This window comes from Diadema setosum, chromosome 20 (genome assembly GCF_964275005.1).
Source record: "Diadema setosum chromosome 20, eeDiaSeto1, whole genome shotgun sequence".
In the NCBI taxonomy this organism is placed as follows: domain Eukaryota; kingdom Metazoa; phylum Echinodermata; class Echinoidea; order Diadematoida; family Diadematidae; genus Diadema; species Diadema setosum.
In genome coordinates, this window is record NC_092704.1 from 19,338,270 (window position 1) to 19,362,234 (window position 23,965).

Here is a 23,965-nt window from a genome sequence, read left to right on the forward strand (position 1 = left end):
TACTAATATTGCTGCATTCACTCAATTCACTGCATGTCTATGAAGGTTGACTTGTCCTTTAACTGGTGTGATTGTGTTATTGTATGCATGTAATTAAAGGGATGGTACAGTTTCTGTTTAGACGGGGCTTGATGTTTCTGATGTTCCTTAAGATAATTCTTTCAAGATAATGACAAACCTCTTATGAAATATGAAAGAGCATGAATTCTGAGATGTGTTCAAGGCTTATTTGAAAATTAATTTGGAAATGGCTGAGATATCCAAAACAAAGCAATCCTAGTAACAGGTGGGTCCCACCTTTTATTTGGATTGCTTTGCGTTACTTTGGGTTTGGATATATGAGCCATTTCAATACCGATTTTCATTAAGAATAAACTTCCCTTTAGAATTGTATACTTCTTAACATTTCATAGAGTGGTTTTTAAGTATCTGGCGAAAAGTTGAAAGCTGAATTCTTACCTCAATCAATACGATACTGTCCCTTTAAGTGTTGATGTGTCTTTACCTGTGTCTGTTACAGGATGTGGAAGCCAACACAGTCAGATTAAAGGAACATGGACAAGACAGCCTAATATTGGAGAAGATTCCAACAAACACACAGCACAGCAATAGCAACAAACACCATCATACCAGCTACAGGTACACACCTAATAGTGATGATACAAAAACCTTAGGATTGTCTGTTTGCAAGGATTACATGTGAGTCAGCGATGATACCTGAAAAATGGACTTGAAGCATTGCTAAGGGGTCCTTCAACTCTTTTTTTGCTATTCTGGCATGTTTGGAAGATATTTACAGAAATTTGCTGTCCTGGGATTACATCCATCTAATATCCGAAATTCTTTAATTTGGAATATGGCAATTATACTTTGCTTCTTATTCAAGACCATTCTTGCTTTTTTTTTTTTCTATCCACATCTATAGCCTACTTTGTATATCAATTGATGGTTCTTAAAGATAATCACCCCATAAACCACCATTACACATGGAAAAAAGTGGATCTCTCCTGAAGGACTATTACTCCCTTGGGAGATATCAGTCATTGTGCTGATGATAATGACTGTTAGGGGACTGGGAAGGGTTCATCTTTAGTTGTAATCATAACAGACTCAAACTGGTAGCAAAATAGCCTTAGTCCAAGACCTTAATAATTACTTGGAAATTATTATAAGTGGGGATTATGATATTTAATCAGTGTTGCCTAATTGAGTTCGTACAATTTGTACTACTTAGTGAAAGCAGTGGTAATTCGCTGGAAGATATATTTGAAAGTGTTATTAATTTTCAATTGGATTGAATCTATATTCTTATTTGAATCCTAAGTAATTGTTCATTTGATTTTATTTCTAAATTAGATTAAATTAAATTGTATATTAGATAAGATTTTAGATTAAATTAAATTTCTAATTAGAATTGATTTAGTGGGTGATTTATCTGAATGGACACTTCTGCTTAATTGACATCCGTGGAAAGTGGCAATTTGCTTCTCATGACTCTTTATAGCTATTTTGAACTTTTAGAAATGCTGTCATATGTTATGTAGTCTAATATCTAGACAGCTCAAAGTTATAAATACAACTTTTTTCTTCTTCAAAATAATGTGTAATATTGCTGTATTTCAGATATTCTGTCATGGCTGGTGTACCAGAGAAAATGCTGGAGCATTTACTTGAGACTAGAATCGACAGTAAGTACGACCCAACGGACACATTCCTGGAAGACTTTCTCCTGACACACATCGTCTTCATGCCTAGCGACAAGCTTTGTCCAGCACTCCTCACCCAATATCCTTTCCGAGCTAGTTCACATCAGAACAACTTTAAACTTTGGCACCAAGACATTCAATGCCAAGGTGCACAGTTTTCCCTTTGTGTACTCTGGCATTTAAAGTTAGGGTAGTGTGGCTATCGCAAGTTGGGTACTATTTGCAAATTTTAAAACATGCAGAAATATCAATTCTGATCCCAACATAAATGCGACATTCACATGTACATTTTTCTGTCCATTGCTATACTCCTTGATGGCAAATTTGACCAATCATGATATTGTTTGGAAGTCCCAATTTGCGAAAAATTAGACTTGCTAAGTATATGCTGTGTATAGTGTGTGGAAACATACACTTGTGAAAGAGATGTCAAGACTAAACAATGCGCTGATGTAATGTGGCCACACCACTTACCTAGATTCTCATTTCTATATTCACAGGGCTCTATCTAGACTGACTTGCTGGAAGTCGAATGTGATAATATTGTGATAATTGCAGGATATTGATAATTACAATCATGCTGAGCTATTGCTTTTGTGTGACAACCTTTTATCTATAGAAGTAATAGTGGTTAAAGTAATCAGCATATTTCATAATATTTCTTTTCCATTTGTCTTCTGGATTTAGGTGTTTAGCATTGCTACTGAAAGCTGTTTGGCATTGTTCCTGTATCAATCAGTAGAAATGTCAGTCAGAAAGACTGCATATTTTTGTGCAAGTTCATTGCACAAGGCATATGTTCTCAGTTTGTGCTATTGGAGAGAAGGCAAGGTGTAGAATTGAAATTGATTATCAGAGCAGTTCCAAACAAATTATATATTCAGGAAGGAGACTGCATTTGAGCTCATGGCATGAATTAACAGTATTCTTTCATAACTCTTTGAGGACAAGTCCCGAGTATACTCAGGCAGGTGTCTATGAGAAATGCGTGTTGTAGCAAAATCAGCCTGTCCTCAATGGCTTAATGATTTTTTTCCTTGTTATCATTAGCTTCTAATACTATTTACCATTCTTGTCAGAATATGTATAAAATTGTAAAAGAAAATGCATAGATGTGTAGTGAGCCATGTAAATTGATTTTAAAAAGGTAAAAATTTGAATTCAAATGTCAAATTTAAATTCTGTTTTTCGACAATGAGAATATCATAACATACATCTCACTTTCTTCAGTGATAGAAATCATGTAAACAAAACAATGTTAATTTAACAGAGTAAACAATTTTAAACTTACAGTAAAGATACATTATAATTGGACTGAAGTAAAATGAAATAAAGTGAAATATCAATATGCACTTTTGCAAAAAATGGTTAAATATAGTTAAGAGGCTGTAATATTTTACTTAAAGGGGCCTAGCATGGCAGGTCCATGCAAAGTCTGTTAAGATTTTAGAATCTTGTGGGGAATGAGGTAATTAATTCTTTATTTAACCCATTGAAGATTTATAGCCAAATAGTATGCTACACTCTCTCAATAAATACAAGTCAAAGTGTACTCCAGCCTGGCCCCTTGCCCATTATGTTCTAATCACTGTAATTTAAAGCTATCCTCTTGTGTGCCTATAACATCCAGCCACACAGGGTAATCACAGAACCATGCACTATCCCACAGACCCACATACAGCGTACTGTTTCATAATAGGGAAATACTTATTAACACTGTCTTTTTTCTGTGGTAGTTAATTCCACGGCATATTTAGCAAAGAAATTAGGCATTGCTGTGGATTTTCTGAACATAAATGTTGGAGAGGTTAACCTTATTTGGACTGTCATCTCAAATTGTCATGGGAATTGTATACAGACAGGTTGCAATTGGTAATAAGAGAGTTAAGTTGGAGGATAACATTGCTATGAGTTCCTTGACTGTAGTTGCACTTATCACTCTGAGCGGACCTCCAGGGGGCCAGAGCAGGAGACAATAGATTACATCGTTAACAACAAGAGGCGAGTGGTCCAGCTGGTCTGTCTGTGGCATGTGGTGGCTGGTGTAGCCTTCAAACAAGATCCTACCATCATGCAGTTCCTAGAGGTGTGTGGTAGTTTGATTTCATGTGAATTAATTAAATAGCTGCTGTTTTGTGACCACGTAAATACCAATTTGAAATCTAGAAATTTTCTCATAATTTCAAGGAAAACAATATATTTTTCCAAAAGAATTAGAAGCTGTGTTGCAAAAAAACAACAACTAAGTTTGACACAAAATAGGTGATTTTGAAAGTATTTTCTTTACATGACTGTAATCGTTGATTTACAAGAGAGAACAGGAGGAAAAGGGAGGAAATAAAAGATGTGCTACATTGGTTATTACAAGGATAGGATAATGAGAAGGAATGAATATACTTCAAGTTAACATAGACACAAGTGATGTTCTATATTCCCTCCATTTTCTTCCACATTTTACTTCTTTCTCTTTTCTGTCTCCTCTTCTCTTCCCATCAGACCTTTTTAAGTCTGTGCACATGGTGAAGTGCAAATTCTGCACATTTGATATTCTATAAGCATAACAGGCATGGAAGCTTTATTATTACATTACAATGAGGGCAGAGTTAACTTCCACACATGGCTCTCCTTCGCCATTCTAGACAAGTGTTTTGGAAGCTCAAGCAATTCTGTCACTTCATGAATATATGTGACCCTGCATCACAAAACCAACAAAAAGTCGCCAAAGATGGATTTTGAGTTAAGAGCAGCTTCTGAAAAAGCAGACTCTAAGCTTTAAAATGATGTATAACTCAATTCAAATGGACTTTCCTAATGTATCTAAATATCCTAAAGAAAAGACACACTCTGGAAAGTGTGAACTGAGAAAACAGGTTCTGAAGTACAGGGTCTATTCAAGCGCTTAATCTTTACCAATCCATGCTAGCTGTGCGATGAATGGAACAAAAAACAGGATATAAACCACTGGAACAACAACAATGTGGGGATTATCAGATTGAGCCGAAATTGAGCATGCTTCATTAACACATTCTGTAGATGATTTATGCCAAATTTCGATGCAGTAGCATTATTTTTTAAAAGTTATTTGAATTGAAAGTGAAGAGTATGGTCAGGATTTTTAAGAAATGAAAAGAGGGCTGTATGAGAAACACCTAATCACACTATTCCACCAAAAATGTTAGAGTAAAACTGCTGAAAACACAAGTTCCTGTTTGTTTTATGATCCCAAACTTTAACATAATGTAGAAGAAGACTTGCTCTTTCAGAATATATGAAAAACTCAAGATTGGTAAGGTTGACCCATTTCACCAGTTTCTAGTCCTCACACAAAATCACTGCATGCGACTTTTTGTTCATTTTGTGATGCACGCGGACACATATAGAAATCAGTGTTATATGTGAGGTATATTGAGAGGGTAGAATTCTCTTGGGCATGACTATACTGCAGTAAACGATATGAACTTTGCATTTTGTAATTTTTTTCTGATTTTAAGTTATTTACATTTCTTGTGTTCAGTGTTGTCATGTAATAACTTGTATTCACCACAGAACTTTATGACTGATTTTGCATTTGGCAAAACAGAAGAATGGTTAGCCCTGTTAATGTGTAAAGAAAACAATAAGTATGATCATGACATAATTGTTAATTCATTTAATATTTGGTCTTTGTAGACTCTGTTCTCAGCAGTTTGTGATGATTGTCCAGCATATCCCAGTCTGCAAGATCCACTTGCCAGTCTAGAACAGGTTCTAAAAGCTGTGAAGGAGACTAGCAGGAAAGAGAAGGAATCACATCACACATGGCAGGTTAAAACCCAGGTAAGAAGTCTGATGAGGTTTATCTTTATTTAAAAATGCAATTTGTAAGAGCTGAAAGAAAGATAAAGCTACCTAAGAATTAACATCAAATTTCTGAATATGAAATTCTTTACACTTTCTATGTCTTATATTGTTTCCAGTTTTATCCAGGTTTTATTTCTATTTCTGGCACTGTGGTAAAAATGTCATGTTACCGTTACCTTTTTTTCTTTTTATTGAAAGTTTGAGTAGACTGATATTCAAGGAGCTCCACATGTATAACACTAAAGCCTACTTTGAGATGTTTTGCTGGACTTCATGATTTCATTTTATTTGTGTAATGCCTTTTCCCCAGCTACTTAATTGAGAGGAAAACAAAATCTTGAAGCTTCATATCGATTGTCTATAAAAGCAAGATCCTAGGGTGTTGATACAGATCATGTGTATTAAATTGAAAGAGATTGGACATGACCTTTTACCCCTTCTAACTCAGGTGTTGAGTGAAGCCAGACAGCATATGGAGGATGAGCTCCATCGCACACCAATCAGGGCGAAGGATGAGAGTAAGCCAATCTCCTTATCTTTTTCTTTTTTTTTAACTTGGTTATAGGCTATTGACTAGGTTCATTATAATGCTTCCAAGACCAAAAGGGAGAATTCTTACATTTTATGGAATACAACTACTATCATGGATCATTTTTTCTGTTATTATTTCATTATTTATTTATTATTTCTCATTGTTTGAAGCTGCATCAGGATTGCAAGTTTCCAGGGCCTTACCAATCTTAACCTTTTGAGGACGAGTCCCCAAGTATACTCGGCAAGCGTCTATGTGAAATGCATGTTGTAGCAACATCAGCCCGTTCTCAATGGGTTAACCAATCTTCTTGTCTCTTCTGTGTCACATTGTTACTAGCACAGTGTTATACAGTCATGGCAATAATGTTCAGATCTAGGAATATCAATCATCTTTCATCAAGTTCATTTATTATACACAAGGTTTCCACAAAATTGGACAGAAGAGGGAGCTGTGATGTCCTTTGTCCTGTGTTTTCATTCATGTCTAAACATTCTTGTTGGGAAGACTCATTCATATTGAATAGAACACTCTCCAACAGTTCCTGATTTATTATATTTTGCCATAAGCAGGAGCTGAAAGAGTACTTAAGTCTACTGATTTGTTGGCATCTTATATTTTTTATAATTCTCTAGCAATCTTCAAGGTGTACTGTGCAGATCACACCTACACAACACTCCGTGTTTCTATGGATACCTCAGTAACGTCAATTATCCAGACTGTGTCAGAAAAGATGTGCCTTGGTAATGACCTCGTCTTGTGTGAGGTCAAGTCTTCTGGAGGTATGATCTTTATAGCCACAGTTATGTGGACTTTATCTTGTGCTGTTCTTTAAAGACTGCAACTTCTGTCTGAGGTTTATCTTGACTTTATAATCACAACATTATTCTTCACCTGTTATTTTTAGGCTGCTAACATTTGATCTTTTTTCTTTTACTTCATAAACTTATCTCGTTTTCATATAAGTGCATGATTTAATGGCTTCTGTTTGTTTTTGCTAGCATGAATGGGAAGTTAAAATGCTTTCAAACAGCAGATATTTTTCTATATATCTTTTAGTTTTTTTCAGATTTCTATACTTTAAGCTCTCAAGTGATATTTGAAGTATTCAAGTGATTCATTGAAATCAGCCTTAAAGTTCAAATGCAGTCAAGAATGTGGAAGATTAGGCACCTAGGCAAAATAAATCAATTTTAACAGTATGGCAACATGATTTCAAAAACTTCCCAAGTTTTGTATGTACAGATATGAGGTAGTTAAATAGGATGTCAAACTTAAGATTTTCAATCAAATAATTTTTTTTTTTCCTCAACTGTACTTTACGGGGTTCTTACCATTATACTGTATGTTTCTAAATGTAAACTTGCCCATGCATAATTGATGATTTCATTGGTGCTACATTCATCCTTCTCGAACCATTTTGACATGACACATGATAACATGTTACTTCTTTTTAATTTCTTTGTTATGGTGTCCCTTTTAAATCTTGTTTCTGCCTGGTGTTTGTAGAGCGGCTGTCTTTCCACCAGAAAGATGTGTGTATAGCCACCAGTCTCAGCTGTAATGGCCGAGTCTTCATAGTGCCCAGAGACCACCTTGATGCCCTGGTAAGTGCTACCTGTCCCAAGGGGTCTTAAGAGTGTTTAGTCCTGCATTACCCACACTCCATTTGTTTGATTTGCACTGACATGATTTTTAGTCTCCTGAAACATATCCCTAATATTACATGAGAATACAGTTACTCTTGGTACAGAACTTTTACATACATCAAAGCTAATGTACTGCTGGTTTTGTTTTTATTTTAGGCATCCATGACTGTTTGCGACAGCTAAGATATTTTATAGGATGTGAACTAAACAGATAACTAAATGAATGAAGCAACAAATTAGATAAATAGAAAAATAAATGAAGATATAATATATATATATATAGAAGAAGAAGAAGATGTAGCATACATTGCTATTTTAGTTACTGAGTTAGAAAGGTTAAATAGTGTATTTGTCAAAATGATCAATATAGATAAAGGGAATGAAATTGTTTAAGTTTAAAACTACTACACTTTCCTCTATACGTACAGACTCCACTCCCTGAACAGGAAGGACCAAGCGAGGGCTCTGCTGCCTTTCTTGAAGCAACAAGTTCCCGTGAGCTGGCTTATCAAATGACAATGCATGACTGGCAACTCTTTCTCTGCACCCATGAGGTATTATTTCTTTCACTTCTTCTCCATGGCTATTTGTTATTGATAGTACCAGAGTCATAGTCTTTAGCATTTGTGAATTATTCCATTGTATTATCTGAGCTGTAGAAAAGGGAATGGCTGCCGTGACTGTTGATAACGCAAGGTTTCTTTGAATAAATTAATGTTCAATCTGTGACACTCTTTGGGCTGCTAGTGGTTTCATATGCCTCTACAGAGTAAAACTATATAGCTAAAAAGTGAAATCATTTTCATATTTTACCAGATGGTCATGTCAAAGAAAGGCATGTGGAGTGAAGATGCCTTACCCAAATTGTATTTGGGATGTGAAATCTGGTGAAAAAAAAAAGAATTTTGTAATGATTATGCACATTTGTTCTAATTAACACATTTTGTATTCAGTGCATATCAACCCACTGTTACTTACAGTTAATGTGACCTACTTCCTGTAAAACAGAATGACCTTTTTTGTGATATGATCACTTGGAAGGTTAAAATTCAGTTACTAGAATTGATGAAAACCTCTCTATTGGAAGTTATGAAGTTTGTTTGTTTCTTTATCTTTTAAGTGTGAGTTCATCTACCACACTTTTGGGAGGCAGAAGTTTGGCCGCATCACGGCTAACCTTGATGTCTTCCTACGCCGCTTTAATGAAGTTCAGTCTTGGGTTGTGACAGAGCTCTGTTTGACATCAAACATCAGCAAACGAGTTCATCTCCTCAAGAAGTTTATCAAAATTGCTGCACAGTAAGTTTTCACTTCCCTCGGATAGGACATAAAATGGAGGTCCCGTGTATGAGAGAGCAACAACTCATGCACGTAAAAGATCCCGCTTCATTCATTCATCGCAAAGAGCAGGGTGTTTAACCCGGTGAAGTGGTCCCACCTCACATCCAACTGGACCCCATGGAAGACCAGCTTAACGTAGCTGAATATGGGCTATCCAGCCATCAGATGGAAAATGAACAAACAAACAAACTTGCAGATGTATCCTGTGGTTTGCACCCATTTCTTTCACATCTGCAAATATGAATGCTGATGTCAACCTACTTACATTTCACCGAAAGATATTGAATACCAGTGCAGATTAATGGAATAGTCTTGACTGCAATAGCTACAATTTTTTTTTTCTACACAGATCGAAGAGCTACATACATTATATGTAAAATTTGTCTGGCAGTTAAAAGACTTTGCAGTTGCATATTGTTTTGTAAGTCTCATTAAAGATTGCTGGTACATTGTAGTTTGCAAGTAATTATTTTTCTTCTTGAAGTTTATCATATTTGTTTATTACAAATGCAAACAGAAGGAAACTGACCAGAAATGAATACAATCTATTAGTGGGAAAATGAGCAAAGAAAATGGAATCCAATTTTCTGTGCTCATTTTTCCACTAATATTTGTTTGTTGATACAATTTTCATTTAAATCAAATAACAGATTTTGCTCCCAAGGAGGAGTAATTTCTGTTTATAAATCTTCCCTTTTCAGATGTGAACATGATATTTCTTTTCTTATTTTGAGATACCAAATTAGTGTCATATTTGGGTTTGTCTCCATTGAACTATCATTTCCACTGTAAGTTAATAATTATGTATACATTATGCAGAGCTTGATGGTAAAATTTCCCCTTCCATTGTGTCCACTGAAATCTTTGAATTTGAAATTTTGGTGGCCAAAAAAAGAAATGTAGGCGCTTGAACATAAATAAAAGCATAAGATTTCATTCTGAATTTTAGCTACTCTATGGGGCCACTAAAAGACAACCCTTTTTTAAATGCTGGCCCTGGGCCACCACAAATATCAACCCCTGCATTATGTTTTTCATGCATTTTTTTATACCTTCACGTTTGCAGGCAAGATAAGTTAAAACATTCTCTATAAGATTCAGAACTTCCCATTGACTTTTTACAAGCCCCTCCTGATTCCAGTGGGTTCAATCTGAATGAACATGACATAACGAATTGTAGTGATATCAAACAGATTGTTGATACTTCCATGTTTTATTTTATCTTGTAGTTGCAAGGAGTATCAGAACATGAATTCTTTCTACGCCATTCTCATGGGTCTTAGTCACATGAGTGTCAGTCGACTGGCCCAGACATGGGAGGTGAGAAATCTTCTGCTCGTATATTTCTTCTCTTTGTGGTTTCATCTGGGACTTTATTTTTTCTCTCTCTTCTTCTGACTTTGTTTATTGTAACATAATTACTTGGATTTCAGTAACTTTGATTTTTATCATAATTTGACTGAAATGCTATTTAATAGCTTTAATATCCTATCTCTTAATGGATATAAACTTTTTGTAGACCTAGTAAATGCCACTTTTCTGTGTTTGACATGCTTCATATGCAATATGTTACTTTATTTATGAGTTTTGGGGGATGTGATGTAAGTCATCCTATTGATCATGATCCATAGATTATTCTGAAGTTCCTTTCATCCATCAGGGAAAGTGTATTGATCTCTCTTTTGTCCAGTCTCTGTCTTTTGTCCTTCATTTTGGGAATTCGCATCATTTTGCATGACCAAAGAAACTTGATCTATTCTTTCACTTTTTCCCAACTAACTCTTCAAATACATGTTTGCAATTCACCATTTTTGTATAAGCAGAGTCCTATGTTGTTGTGTAACCTAGAAGCACAGGAATGTGGAGCCAGGTGAATTTTGCATTGTCCTGTGAAATTGGTATTTAAGATGAATGTGACAAATAAAAGGTCAGTTGGATGGCTGTGATGTTTTGGGATAGAGGGTACTGTTAGAATTTTTCAACAATGCTAGGATTGACTTTTTATATAAACATGTCAGGTTTTCTCCAGATTTGTGTGTGCACACACAAATCTATAATCTAGAGGTTGTTAAGTTTTGCTGCTCGGTGTAGGTCCATCATTATTCTTTCATTATATCAATTTTAAATCTGTTGAATTTTAGACGACCTTTAAACATCCAAACATGGCAATACATCTCCTACCTTATTTAGGGCAGATATAAAACAATAAAATTTATTTTAATTTCACAATCAAAGATGACTATTGACATTGACATGATAGATATGAAATAGTCTTTATTAGATCCCAGCAAAATTGAAGGGGATTGATGAGAACTGTTTGTTTTTGGTTGGGATCCTTGCAACAGAAATTTTGATTCTGCAGTCTTTACGATCCTATACTGTGATGGCACTTGTGATAAGCTTTTTGAAGGTGCAGTCTGCATGTAATTTTGATTTTATACCAAGTGTGCAAAGCTATGTTGCTGTTTATTTTGCCATTTTCAGTACTGGGAATTGTAGGTAAAGTGCCAAAGATGGTTGAAATATCAAGAGATCTGACATAGCAATTTAACTAAAGAGGGCTTGTGGAATGCTTATATCATCTGACAGAGCTTTCACATGATTTAAAAATTAAGATCATTAAGTAATTAGTCAATATTTTAAGTATACCTTTGAAGTTTCCAGACTGATTTGAAGCAGTCATAGCTTTGTAGCAGACATTGTAATCTGGAGCAGAAAAATGAAGTTAATTACTTTCATGTGAGATTGTCATTAAGATGGAGACACCTCTCACAGAGTCACATGTGTTTCTATCATTTAGACTTGCACTAGGCCCTGTTGTAGGCTGATTTAGTGTGCTGTTTAAGTCTTGTATGGAATTGTGTGTTCCAGTGTTGAAATGATGTTCCAGTGTTGAAATGATGTTTGTATATTTCTTGTAATGTAGATAAATTGACAAAATATAAATATACATTTTTGATTGGACACTAAAGCTAAACCATCTGAATATATGCCTGTAAGCTCAATCTGTCATGTCACCCTGTAGAGGGCTTAAGCAACACAAGTTTCAGTCTAGTTTTAGACATTTACTGAAATCTGTATGGAAGAATGAAACTGCAATCCATTTGTCCTCTGTTTTAGCTATAGATAGGTATTCAAGCATCTTATCCAAAATTTCCTAGTTAAAACTACAAAGGGCAGCATTCTGTATGCAGCAGTTATAGGTATAGGAGGCTGAGTGCTTTCCCCCCTCATTTCACTAATTTTAACCAAAAGTAGGTAATACATACTACAAAGTATACATGTGTCATTTTGTCTTTTTATGTGTCTTACAATCTTCCTGAAGAAAAACTTCTTAAAAGCTAGTGTGATAAAGCTGTTAGTCTTATTTCAGTTAAATTTTCATTCACCTTTTTCGTTTCTATTGATGCTAGAAACTACCCAACAAACTCAAGAGGGCGTTCTCTGACTTTGAGGCTCTGATGGATCCATCCAGGAATCACAGAGTCTATCGCCTCGCCCTGTCCAAGATGCGTCCTCCAATCATCCCCTTTATGCCTCTGCTCATCAAAGACATGCTCTTCACCCACGAGGGGAACAAGACTTACTTTGAGGGGCTTGTCAACTTTGAGAAAATGGTACTAAATGGATTAGAAATCGAATTAATACTCACACTGATAATTAATATGTGTAGTACAGATTGGTTCATAATGATGAGTGAAAGTGGAGCATAAAAGAGAGAACATTGATTGACTGCATGTTTATGGGCAAAGTGTACTTACAACAATTTTCTCACTTTTGTCTGTCACATCATAATTTTTAATAAGAACAATTAAAAAACAGCAGTTTTTTTTTGTCAAATTGAAGATAAGATGAAGTTTGTTTTTATAAGTGCTGCTTCTGTGTGAAAATGTGATGTTGTTATTCATGCCAAATTGATGTGATACCAACTTTTGTTGTTGTTGTTGTTTTACATCTTATTTCCAACCAGAATTCCATATCACGGCTTTCTTTGAATCTATGCAACAAAAGTTAGATATATTAAACCAAAATGTCAGATATGTTTCTGTTCACCACATCTCATTGTCTGATTCAGCTATTAGTGTCACGTCAAGATGGCCCAAGAAAAAGTTCCAGAGTTTAAATTTGAACTGAATGCATGAATGAATATTATCATGACAGTTTTGCCGTGAGTTTGTTAATTTCAGCCATAATGCAGCATAAAAGTTCAAGTTCAATAAATGGTTTATTTTATGTAAAAACTCACAGTACATGTTCACTGGCAGAAGTGCAGAAATATTTTGTTTACATTGTAAAAGTACATAAAGATTGAACATTTGTGAAGACACTATAATTTATGAAATATGTACACAGTGTTTTTGTTGTTGGTTACTTGATAGAGATTTTAGCAACTGCAGTACAATTTTCTTAAACCTAGTTTCTAATTCACATGTTGTAAAAGCATTTTCATTATCTAAATAATTAACACCAAGAATCATTTAACACACTCCTTTCTGTAATGTCCATGTGTCTCAAATTGATTGATGTCCTGTTTCTTGTCCCTTGTAACAGCATCTTGTGGCATCTATCATGAGAGTGGTCAAGTATTGCCGCAGCGAGAACTTCAAACTGGAGCCCCCACCACCAGTCAAAAATGTGAAGGAGATTGTCAACTATGTCAGGTGAACTCCTGTGATGAAGACTAGCTGGAATTCCCTTGTCTTTGTGTAGTGTTATACTGTAAAACCAGAAATGTTCGCATGCATTTCATTTTGTGAATTTTGTGAGAACCAAAATTCCCAAAATTAAAATGCATGCAAAAATTCTTATTCCACACTAGATGTGACCGTGCATCACAAAACCAACATAAAGTTGTACGCCCTGATTTCATGTGAGGACTCAAAATATGTGAAAATCGGTTAACCTAGTCAATTTTGAGATTTTCCTGTTTTCTGAAAGATCAATTCTTCCTCTATATCAATCAAAGGTTTGGGATCATAGAACGAATGGGAAACTGTTTTCCTTCCTGAAGTTTTTCTAGAACACTTTTTACTAGAATAGTGTCATTACTACATAGATACATGTATGTCTTAGAGGCCCCTTTTCATTCTTTAAAAACTCTTTAAACACTCCCCACATTCAATTCTAATAACATTTGAATGAAGCTACTGCTTTGAAAGTTGGGAGTAGTCATAGATAGGATGTATTAAATAGGACATGCTTAATCTAATAGTCCCTTATTTGTTGTTGCTTGGGACTTTTACATCCTGTTTTTGGGGGCCCATTCATTGCACAGAGCACAGCTTGGTAAATATGCCCTTTATCTTTGGAGCCTCTTTTCTCAGTACACTCTTTTCCAGAGTGTGTACTTTGTCACTTTGTTCCCATTATTTAGATTTAGGTGAGGGATGTCCATTTGTATTGAATTATACATCATTTTAAAGCTTAGAGTCTTCTCTTTCAGAATCTGCCCTTCACTAAACTTCTGTATCTGGCGACGTTTTGTGGTGCAGGGTCACATGGAATGCCGGTGGCAAATTTTTAATGCTGCAAAACAGGCCATTGGCTCCAATTTGCAAAAATTTCATGCTGCAAAAATATCTTGCACTACAGTATCTCTGTCCTTGGTTTTGTGAAAGAACATGAGATTGAGATGTGTCTGTATTGTTTTCTAAAAGGGAGGAAAATCCAGTCAGTACAGGGAGGGACACACATTAACACTGGGGATAGTTAAATTGAAATAAACATGCTTGATTTGTCATTTGAAAATCTCAAGTAATATGGAAGTTAAGATATCTTTTAAATGTTTCCTGTTTTCTCTTTAGAGAGGGATTCATGTTGCTCACTTTTCATGAATGAAGTATAAATATACAAATATTGCATACAGTTACCAATTTTATACTTTTTTTTTTTTACAAAGAATTTGCTCAGCTAATTATATCTGTAGACCTATACATGCCACAATGTGCCTAATGTTTATTTCTGTCTCCAATAATATTAGCCTGACATATTTTTTTCTTTGTTATTTTAAAACTTGTCAGGAACTTACAAGTGATTGACAACACCAAGAGATTGATGCAGTTATCCTACCAGCTGGAGCCTCCAAAGATGTGACCCTCTCCAACCAACAAAGTCTCAAGTATTATCAACTCTTCATCACCATGGCTTCCATCTTCACAGATCCAACATTTCCACAATATCTTCTCTCTATTCAGCGTGTACTTTGATTTCACTTACATAGTTTGGTCCTCTATAGCCAGCTGTATGCTCAAATCCTCTTCAGCGTTCCATGAGTCAATGGTAATTTTTCCATTTTTCCTAGTTCCTAAATTATTTAGCCTCCAACAAAGCTGCATTTGACCATGCAACCACAATTTTAAGATAACTCTTTTTTAGGAACATCTTGTGTATGCCCTCAGTGGGGCCATTTTTCCCCATCATTTTTCAAGTAATGCAATTATGAATATGTTTTATCAAGGCAATACCTGTGTAAGGATACTTGCAGTGGTTTGAAACAGTTATGTGCCAATCAAGTGTGGTTGGAATCATGGTGATATTCTGTGAAAGTAGTTAGTGGAGACTTACTGCTTTTACAATGTCCTGACATTTACCCTCTTTGCTCAGATGATACTCATTTAACACTGAATAATTGAAATGATATATCCACATGCAGTTTAATATTGCATATTTGAATTCAACTAAATATCAAATTCTACTAATGGTTTCATGCTAAGAAATATGTCACAGCCCTGAAGTATTTGTTACATTCTGTGACCAATCTGCTCTTTGTGTTCTGTGTGCTACACGACCTCTGTATTGTGAGGTGACCTCAATGTTGCCACTAGATACTTTCTTTGGAATACCCTTTATACCCTCCTGGTGTTGTAGGCTAGAGTTCAGAAGTGAAGATCTTTTTCATACAGTATTTGTAAGAATAAGATAGATGGAGGGCTCGTAATATACAAAGGACATCAAAATCAGCAAGTAACAGAAGTCTGTTGTTTGGGTAATATGAAAAGTAGGAAAGTAGAGGGAAGTAGTTGTATAGATATCACTGTCTTAAAGGATCAATAGGCGCGGTCAGACTGGCAAAAGATCGCGAAGTTTAAGATCGCGATCTTTAAGATCTCGAAGTTTTGCCAGTGTGACCGCAAACTTCCCGCGAAACTTCTTGCAAAACTTGTCAATCTTTTTGCGGGCGTTGTCTCCGAAGCGCGAGGCCATTGTCATGTTCAGATGTGCATTGTTACATCACAATGGCTAGCCATCGGACGGCGCACTCTTTCTTGCGCGCGTACGAATGGCCCAAACTTCGCGATCTTAAACTTCTCGATCTTTTGCCAGTCTGACCGCGCCTATTATGTAAGTACCTTTTGATAGATGCATTGATTCACTCACAAGATACATATCCTGTGCATTATGTGGTTTTTAAATGGTAATCATTTTACAACCAGGATTGTGATTTACAAGTTGTGTCAAATATATAGTACTTGATATTAAAACTTTTTGTTATCAGAATTTCATGGGATATTTAATGTTAGATGTTATTAAAGACAACATTCATAAAATGACTATACTATGCAGTTTTTGACACTGCACGAGAAAAGAGCCTGAATATGTAACATCTTCTTTGAACTATGCAAACTAATTCTCTTTTATACACTCTAGTCAAGGCATGTGTAGTATACTCATAGGAATGTTGAAATTACAAAGGATTAAGTATATATTCCATTGTGATCAAACCCAAAGTATGTCTTTGTTTCAGATATTTCTTTTTAATCTAAGCCTGCATATAAAGATGATTTGGTGAGTACTATTTAAAAGGGCAGGTCCCTTTATAGTAGACTTTTATCAGGTTTAGTTTTTATAGACCCTACGACATGGACTTGGCTCATATGATGTAGAAGAGTAGAAGACAAGAAAAAAAAAAACTAGAATGATATCTATTGATCCAAAGATTTGTTATTCTGAAACACACAAATTCTGTACACCTAGATATTCCTTGATCCAATAGTGAAATAGGGTTCATTAATCTGAACATTATTGTTGCATTATGTCAAAGGTTCGTTAGTCCAAAAATGAAATAAAGTTTGGGTTTTTTTTCCAAATGTTTGTTAATCCAGAGATAAAATTTGGTGCATTATTATGATGGTTTGTTACTCCAAGTATGAAATAAGAGTCATTATTTTGAAGGTTTGATATTCTGAAATTGAAATCAGTTTGATTAATCCAAAAATGGGGAAAAAATGCATATAAATTAACCTTTGAAATTACAAACCTTATCATGTTTGTGGATTAATAGATCTTTGGGATAGCAAGCCTTATTTCGTTTTTGTGTAAATGAACTTTTGGAATAACAAACCTTTATTTCATTTTTGGTTTTATTAACCTTTGGAATTCTACACATCTCTGTCTCAGGAACAAAGAAAACCCTGTCAATTGTCTCTGATTCTTCCTTCTGCTTCCTTCTTCAACTCCAGCCATTACCACATAAATATGTCACTTCCAGACATAAGTCAGATATGTTGGCTTCTTCTGAATTCCAGGGCATTCTAACTAGCGTAAGAACTATACATCATGTTGTTCTCACACACATGATTCTATTTAGTATTGAATTCAGTGATAAAAATGGCATAATAATTGATCTTCTCATCAAGGTTTGTGAAACACAAGTCATGACTACAGGTTAGAAGTTTGAATTTGGGATGTTTCACAGAGAAATCTGAATTATTATTTCCTTGTTTGATATTTTTTTTTGGTTCTGATAGCATGTAACAAACCTTGTAAATTGGCAGCTAACCTTTTAAATCAGTACCTGGGAAGCAGATACTGATTTGATATCTTGAAACATTTTCCAGTTATTGTGAAATTCTTCAGTGATGGCAGCCATAGAGTATAGGAATGTGTCAATGGAGCCTTTCAGTGTGCATGATATACTCCTACCAAGCTGTGACATTTTGAAATGTACTTTGTTTCCCGAAATGTATCCTTTCTCGGTGACAACCTAAAAAACTGCCTTCAAAGAATCTTGATGTTGATGTCTGTGGACGGAAAGACAGACTCACCTGGTGCAATATTTGTCATTTCATATCTTTTATGAATGTATTCAGAATTGTACATAGATGTAACATATAAAGTGAGAGATTATGTCAAATACACCTACTGTAGATATGAACAGAATATGATGTGGTATAAGATATTCCTTCTTTCCATTTATTGTCATATGTTATCTGATACATCTTTACACCTACAGAAACAGGAAAAAGTTATGTGGTTCTTTGATGTGGATTGTACTTTAGTATTCCAACTATTTTGTACGTGAAAGTGTTGTGTATTAATGATTAGATCGGAGAGTGCCTTCAATTGTCAATCATGCATATTACAGACAGTTAATCCCTCAATCATGATGATGGTTTTAAATTCATGTCTTGAAACTGACTCACCCACAGATTGTATGCTTGTTTAAAGCAGTCAATGTTTGCTTGGCCTTTCACAAAGTCCAAGAATTTTCTATATCCACAGCTAGTTGCATCAGGACAAAATTTATCAAAACACATGTTCATCAGCTTTCTTCTGGTTAAGCAACAAATGACAGAACATTCCCTTGATTTAGATTTCATTGCATCATTGCTTGCATGTTCTATTTTAGTGGCCTTTGAGTTTATCTTTACCCCGAGAGTTTTGATTTCTAAACAACCCTTCTTACCCCCCCCTCTCCTTTAACTAAAAACCTTTATTTATTAAGTCATGTTGGAATCTGTTATATGGTAGACCTATTAAATCAGATTTAAACAAATTCTCAATTTGACAATTTCAAACTTGGCCAGCTGGGTATAGACATACAAAGTTTGAGGAATTGTTCGGATGAGTGTCGAGCATATCTGTTTTCTTTTATGCATGTGTTCCTCTGGATATAGATACTTTTTGTGATGAATTATTTTGTTTTCATGTTTGTGTGTAATATTGATATTGAACTCAAGTATAATGGTATGCTTGATATGTGAAAAGTCATCCCATGCTGAGGCTTATTTTAGGTTAGACCACACATTGCTTTGCCGGTGAAGGAAAATACCTCCACGCTGGATGACACCAACTGCTCAAAGAATATCTGGTACTCTGATCTCTCATGATGATATTCTCAAGAATCAAGCAAGGCCATCCATAATTTTTATGAAATGCATCGATTAACCATACAGTATGTCAGATCAAGATAATACAGCTTTATCCCTACACTGCCTGTTACAAGTGAGTCAAGTGACATATTCAACTTGCTTTCATCACTGCTAAAAAGAAGATATCAGTATGTGTCCATCTTTCAGTGCATTGCCTGCTAACAAACTTCTAAGGAGGCCAGCCACTGTTCCCTCTGAGCATAATACACATCCAAACTAACAGCTCTCAAGAGGTCAACTCTTTAGTGGCAAACAAAATATGAAACATGGACAAGTTATCCATCATCAAAGAGGAGAAAAAAAAAGTCTTGTTTTTTTCTTCATTCATGAATCACTGCATTCAGTTCATTCAGTGATTTGAACATTGAACAAAGTTCTAATGAAAGATTACATCGCTGCTTTTTTAACTGCAGGATGTTCCATATGTAGCCTCTGCGGGTTTTTTTGCAGTCTACCAACTAAATAGGATATCCCATATCTAGCCCAATATGGGTCAAGTAGCAGAAGACCGCTAGTCTCACAGACTCTATTGCAGAGTTAATGGCCTTCTTGTGATCAGCTAATAATGTGTCATATTGACCACTGTTCAGTTCAAGTTTGGTCTGTCAGATTTTGAGCCCCTAGAATCTTTCACTGAGTTAAGTAGGCAGAACATATATTATATATTGTTGTTGTTTGTTTCATTAGACTGCTTATGAGTTATCACTTCATGCCTTTCAGATGGTATTTGAGTCATCTTCCAAATCAAATTTGTGTTCAGTTGTGTATTTGTTATGGAAATTTTGTTGAAATTATGTATGTCATTAACAGAAATTTTCTTGTATTTAGATATTGAGCATGCTGTACAGTGAATATCAAACACTTTGTATTTGCTTTACAGTACAAGGAACAAATTAAGTCACGAAAACTTATGTACTTTTCAAACTACATGTATGTGGTCAGTGTTCCAACAAAAAGTTGATATGAATTGCAGATAGAGATTTCATTTTAAATACCGATTCAATTCTTTCAATTCAGTTTAATTCAATTTATATCCACAAATCCTATAAAACACAAGTACATCAAAGCATAGAGGCATATGAAAATGTACAAAGCAGAGGCTATAAGTAAAATGATTTGTAAAAAGGTTAATCCCCAGGATTCAGTTAAAGTTTTTTTTTCAGTCATCTTTGACTGACTGTTTTGCTTTTTTTTTTCCCCTCACTTTTTTTTGGATGGTGGGGGGGGGGGGGTTTGGGGGAGTGGAGGGTATGTAATGAGTGGTACAAAGAAAAAAAAGACCAACAAATCTTTAGTTTTTATTTATCATCTTTATTTCTGTATTCATCCTCTACTGGCTATCCTGAAAGTCTGAAATTGATAAACTGGATCTGATTTCGTTATCTCTTTTTTCTCTCTATTTAAGGGGAGGGGCACTTTCTGTATGTTCATCTTTTTGTTGATGTAAAAAAAAATCAATCCTGTTCGTATGGTAGCCAATGTAGTATCCTCTTCGTGGGCCACTGCAGTCACTTTTGCATGAAGCGACAAAAAAAAAGTCAAGAGAACACAGTTCAGTAATCACAAAACACTCATACCAATCTCACGACACTTCTTTTGTTTAAAATGTGAGAAGATCTGGGCACCATTTCTTGAAAGTTGTCAGCCCTGACAAGTTGTCAGTCTCTGACAATCACCATATTAATAGTCATGGACTAGAGCTTCTCAGCCGGTCAAAACCAAGGGTGTTACTGAACTTGTTAGGGCTCTCATGAATTGGTGCCCCGATTATGGTATATCCTTCACCATGCATCATGTGATAATATCTTGATTTTACATATTAAAGGTAATCACGACTGGAACACGAGAGTTGGACATTGACCATGATTTATTGTAAGTTCAGCGCTAAGATGCTTCTAGCAAGTAATGTATTTTATAGACATCTAACTTCCTTCGGTTAATTTGTTACACTTCCACTCCAATGTTATATGTTGGACATTCAGTATCCCTATTACCTTTTCCAAATATGGCCGAGTTATTTAAGTTTGATGACAGAATAATGGTAAACACAGAGTATAAACATTGAAGAACATGCAAATGCTTTAATCTGTGACAATTTTTGTATGTTTTGCCGTGAAGTCTTCGACAATGAATGCGTAAGAAAGTTTGTTGACTCGAAGCAGTACTGCCTCTTGAACGTTGTCTTGCAATAAAGAAACATCGGATATCATTTGTATGAGCTCGCCTTCTGGTGTGATGTCATCTTTTAATGTATGACTTCTCGTCCACTGCTCTCCGTGTCACATAAAATTCGTTTCACACCAGTCTCGTCTACGAGAACACGAGTTTGACTAACTGCGCCACACATTGCTCGATCAACCCAATCGACACTCTTAGCTGTTTGTAAGGTACCTTAACTCCTTGAATATGAAGACTTAAAATTGGACATGCACAGATCTCAGATAGAACATGACAAATAATTTGTGGAATCGCGATGCCTTGTACACTATATTGATTATTGGACCTGTCTGCACATAACTTACTATCCAGAACTTGCCTATAGAAACAAAGGATGGAAATTCATACACAAAGTGGAAGAAAAAGAAGGAAAAAACATTTATGAAGAAGTTAAAAACAATAATAAACAACAATGTAAGACTAATAACTAAAACTTAATTCAGGAATATTTCCTCCAGTAAATACATGTACAAGTTTCCGTTTTTGGCATGCGCACGTATGAACAAACTCATTTCATGTGAAGTAGGCCTATACTGTCCACTTCAAGGGGTCGCGTTGGCTCTTTAAATACCAAAAAAGAAGATGAAAACCTAGTCACCCCCCATGGGAAAATGATTTAAAATAAGACAAAAAACATGACTTTCCAAAAGATCCGACCGAGATTCTTCCCTTCGAAGGGGGAGGGTGGAAGGTACATGTACCATTGACCCTTCACTACCCTTGACCCACTCTTCCCTACCACCCTCCCTCAACCCCCCCCCCCAAAAAAAAACACTTCCAAAGAATGAAAAGTCCGCTGCCCCTGGAGTTGATATTATTTTAACAACCCTGACGAACTGTCAAAGTCATTAGCTTTCCGGCGGCATGGCGGCGTGACGGCCAGCAAGCTTCCCGTTGTCGTGTGCAGCCGTGTGTACTGGATTATTTCAAATCTTCCCATCCCATCACTTCTTCAACTGTAACTTCATAGTTTGACCATGTAAGGTCAGTGAGAGCAAGCGTTAATAGCCCAAGGCTGTGCCACCGGTGAAGCAGCTGTGAATCAGAAGCGGGGCCATTATCAAGTTTGAGCGTTTGCCAAGTCAGTCATGGCTTCATATACCCTCCGCACCCTTTTTCTATTTGCGTCTGCCCTGGTGATCGTTGACCACGCCCTGTCCGCCGACACCGTGCCCGGCTCGCGACGACACCTGGATAAGCGGTCATCGTCAGACAGGAAGACTCTGAATGACGCGCGAAGTTTTCTTGCAGACTACAATGAGCAGGCGGTGAAAGTGCTTTTCAACCAAGTGGAGGCCACCTTCACGTACCTGCTGAATCTCACAGATGAGAATCAAGCAAGGAATGTAAGTCCGATTCCTATTTTTGCGCGGCGTCACTTCAACCTCTCATTTATCATCAGTATATATTTTTTTCAAATTAATTTCGATCACTGTAATGGTGGCGATGATGTTGATGATAGACTTAATAGCAATAATGATAACGATAATGCGTTAATTGAGTGTGTGGCTTTGTGCGGTGAGGTGCTTATGTGTGACGAATTTGCGATGTCAACATGTGGGAATCCCGAGAAGGAATGCGTGAATTCTTTCTGGGCAGTTTCAAGAAGAGCGAAACAAGCCAAAGTTCTAGGAGACGACGGTAACTAACAATAGTTATTTTTACAAACGAGTGTAATGATAATGATAGCACTAAACATTCATGTTGATGATAAAGCTTGTACTCATAAAGCCTTATTCATAACCAAGTTCGCCTCTATGCAGTGTAAGCACTGTTCTCACTGCCCTTGCCATTATCATTAGGGCCTACCCTTATTTCCAGAAACCCATTTATACACTGGGTTGCAGGAGGAGTCAGTGGTAAATTAAATGCCTTGTCTGAAAGCCAGGGGCACAGGGCAGGATTCAAGCTCCTGACCTCCAGGGGTCAGGGTCATAAAAGTCTTGTGAGAGACATTTCGCCAATAAGACACACCTATGAGAGACTTGATGAAATGGATTTTACTTCTTTTTGAAAGTTTCTCATAGCTACACACATGATGAAAGCCTTTGGCCATTCTGATATTTATATAAAGACTTTCATGTGATGACTCCATGAGACAGACCCCAGGTGTAAGACCAGGCCTCGGACTATCACTTTGACCTCTGTGTTTCCACAGAATGCCTCATGACTGATCATAAAACAGATAGTCCTTCGAAGGAGATTGCAGAGAAGAAGAAGTGGAAAAGAAAAAAAAAAGAAGAAGAGAAGAACAAGTTGAATAACAACTGACAGCATAAGTTATCAATTACGAATATTTTGTCATCTCGTGACACGATGCTTTATAAAGTGAGTTGTCGCCGTATCATAATCTAATTTTATTGGGTTTAAATAGCGTACGTCAACAATCAAGATAATCATATCCTCACAATAAATCCCTATGAGCAAAAGAAATAAAACACATTCTGATTAGATTTGGAAGTGGACGATATGATTGGGATCAGGTTGAATGTAGAACATAATGTGACAATGTTTAATTTATAACTCATT

At 35.9% G+C, this 23,965-nt stretch overlaps 1 protein-coding gene across 2 annotated transcripts in view; it reads left to right on the plus strand.

Moving 5' to 3' along the window:
- Nucleotides 1–15,359, plus strand: part of LOC140243799 (rap guanine nucleotide exchange factor 4-like) — a 130,149-nt gene extending 114,790 nt beyond the window's left edge. For both annotated transcript variants that reach the window (XM_072323465.1, XM_072323466.1), the window contains 13 exons: nucleotides 521–639; nucleotides 1,624–1,785; nucleotides 3,639–3,792; nucleotides 5,376–5,522; nucleotides 5,995–6,064; nucleotides 6,714–6,860; nucleotides 7,588–7,685; nucleotides 8,156–8,281; nucleotides 8,848–9,026; nucleotides 10,298–10,388; nucleotides 12,482–12,685; nucleotides 13,620–13,729; nucleotides 15,089–15,359. In XM_072323465.1, coding sequence (XP_072179566.1) covers nucleotides 521–639; nucleotides 1,624–1,785; nucleotides 3,639–3,792; nucleotides 5,376–5,522; nucleotides 5,995–6,064; nucleotides 6,714–6,860; nucleotides 7,588–7,685; nucleotides 8,156–8,281; nucleotides 8,848–9,026; nucleotides 10,298–10,388; nucleotides 12,482–12,685; nucleotides 13,620–13,729; nucleotides 15,089–15,161 — 1,680 coding nt within the window. In that variant the 3' untranslated portion in view covers nucleotides 15,162–15,359. The remainder of the gene's footprint in view (nucleotides 1–520; nucleotides 640–1,623; nucleotides 1,786–3,638; nucleotides 3,793–5,375; nucleotides 5,523–5,994; nucleotides 6,065–6,713; nucleotides 6,861–7,587; nucleotides 7,686–8,155; nucleotides 8,282–8,847; nucleotides 9,027–10,297; nucleotides 10,389–12,481; nucleotides 12,686–13,619; nucleotides 13,730–15,088) is intronic.
- The last annotated feature ends 8,606 nt before the right edge of the window (nucleotides 15,360–23,965 follow it).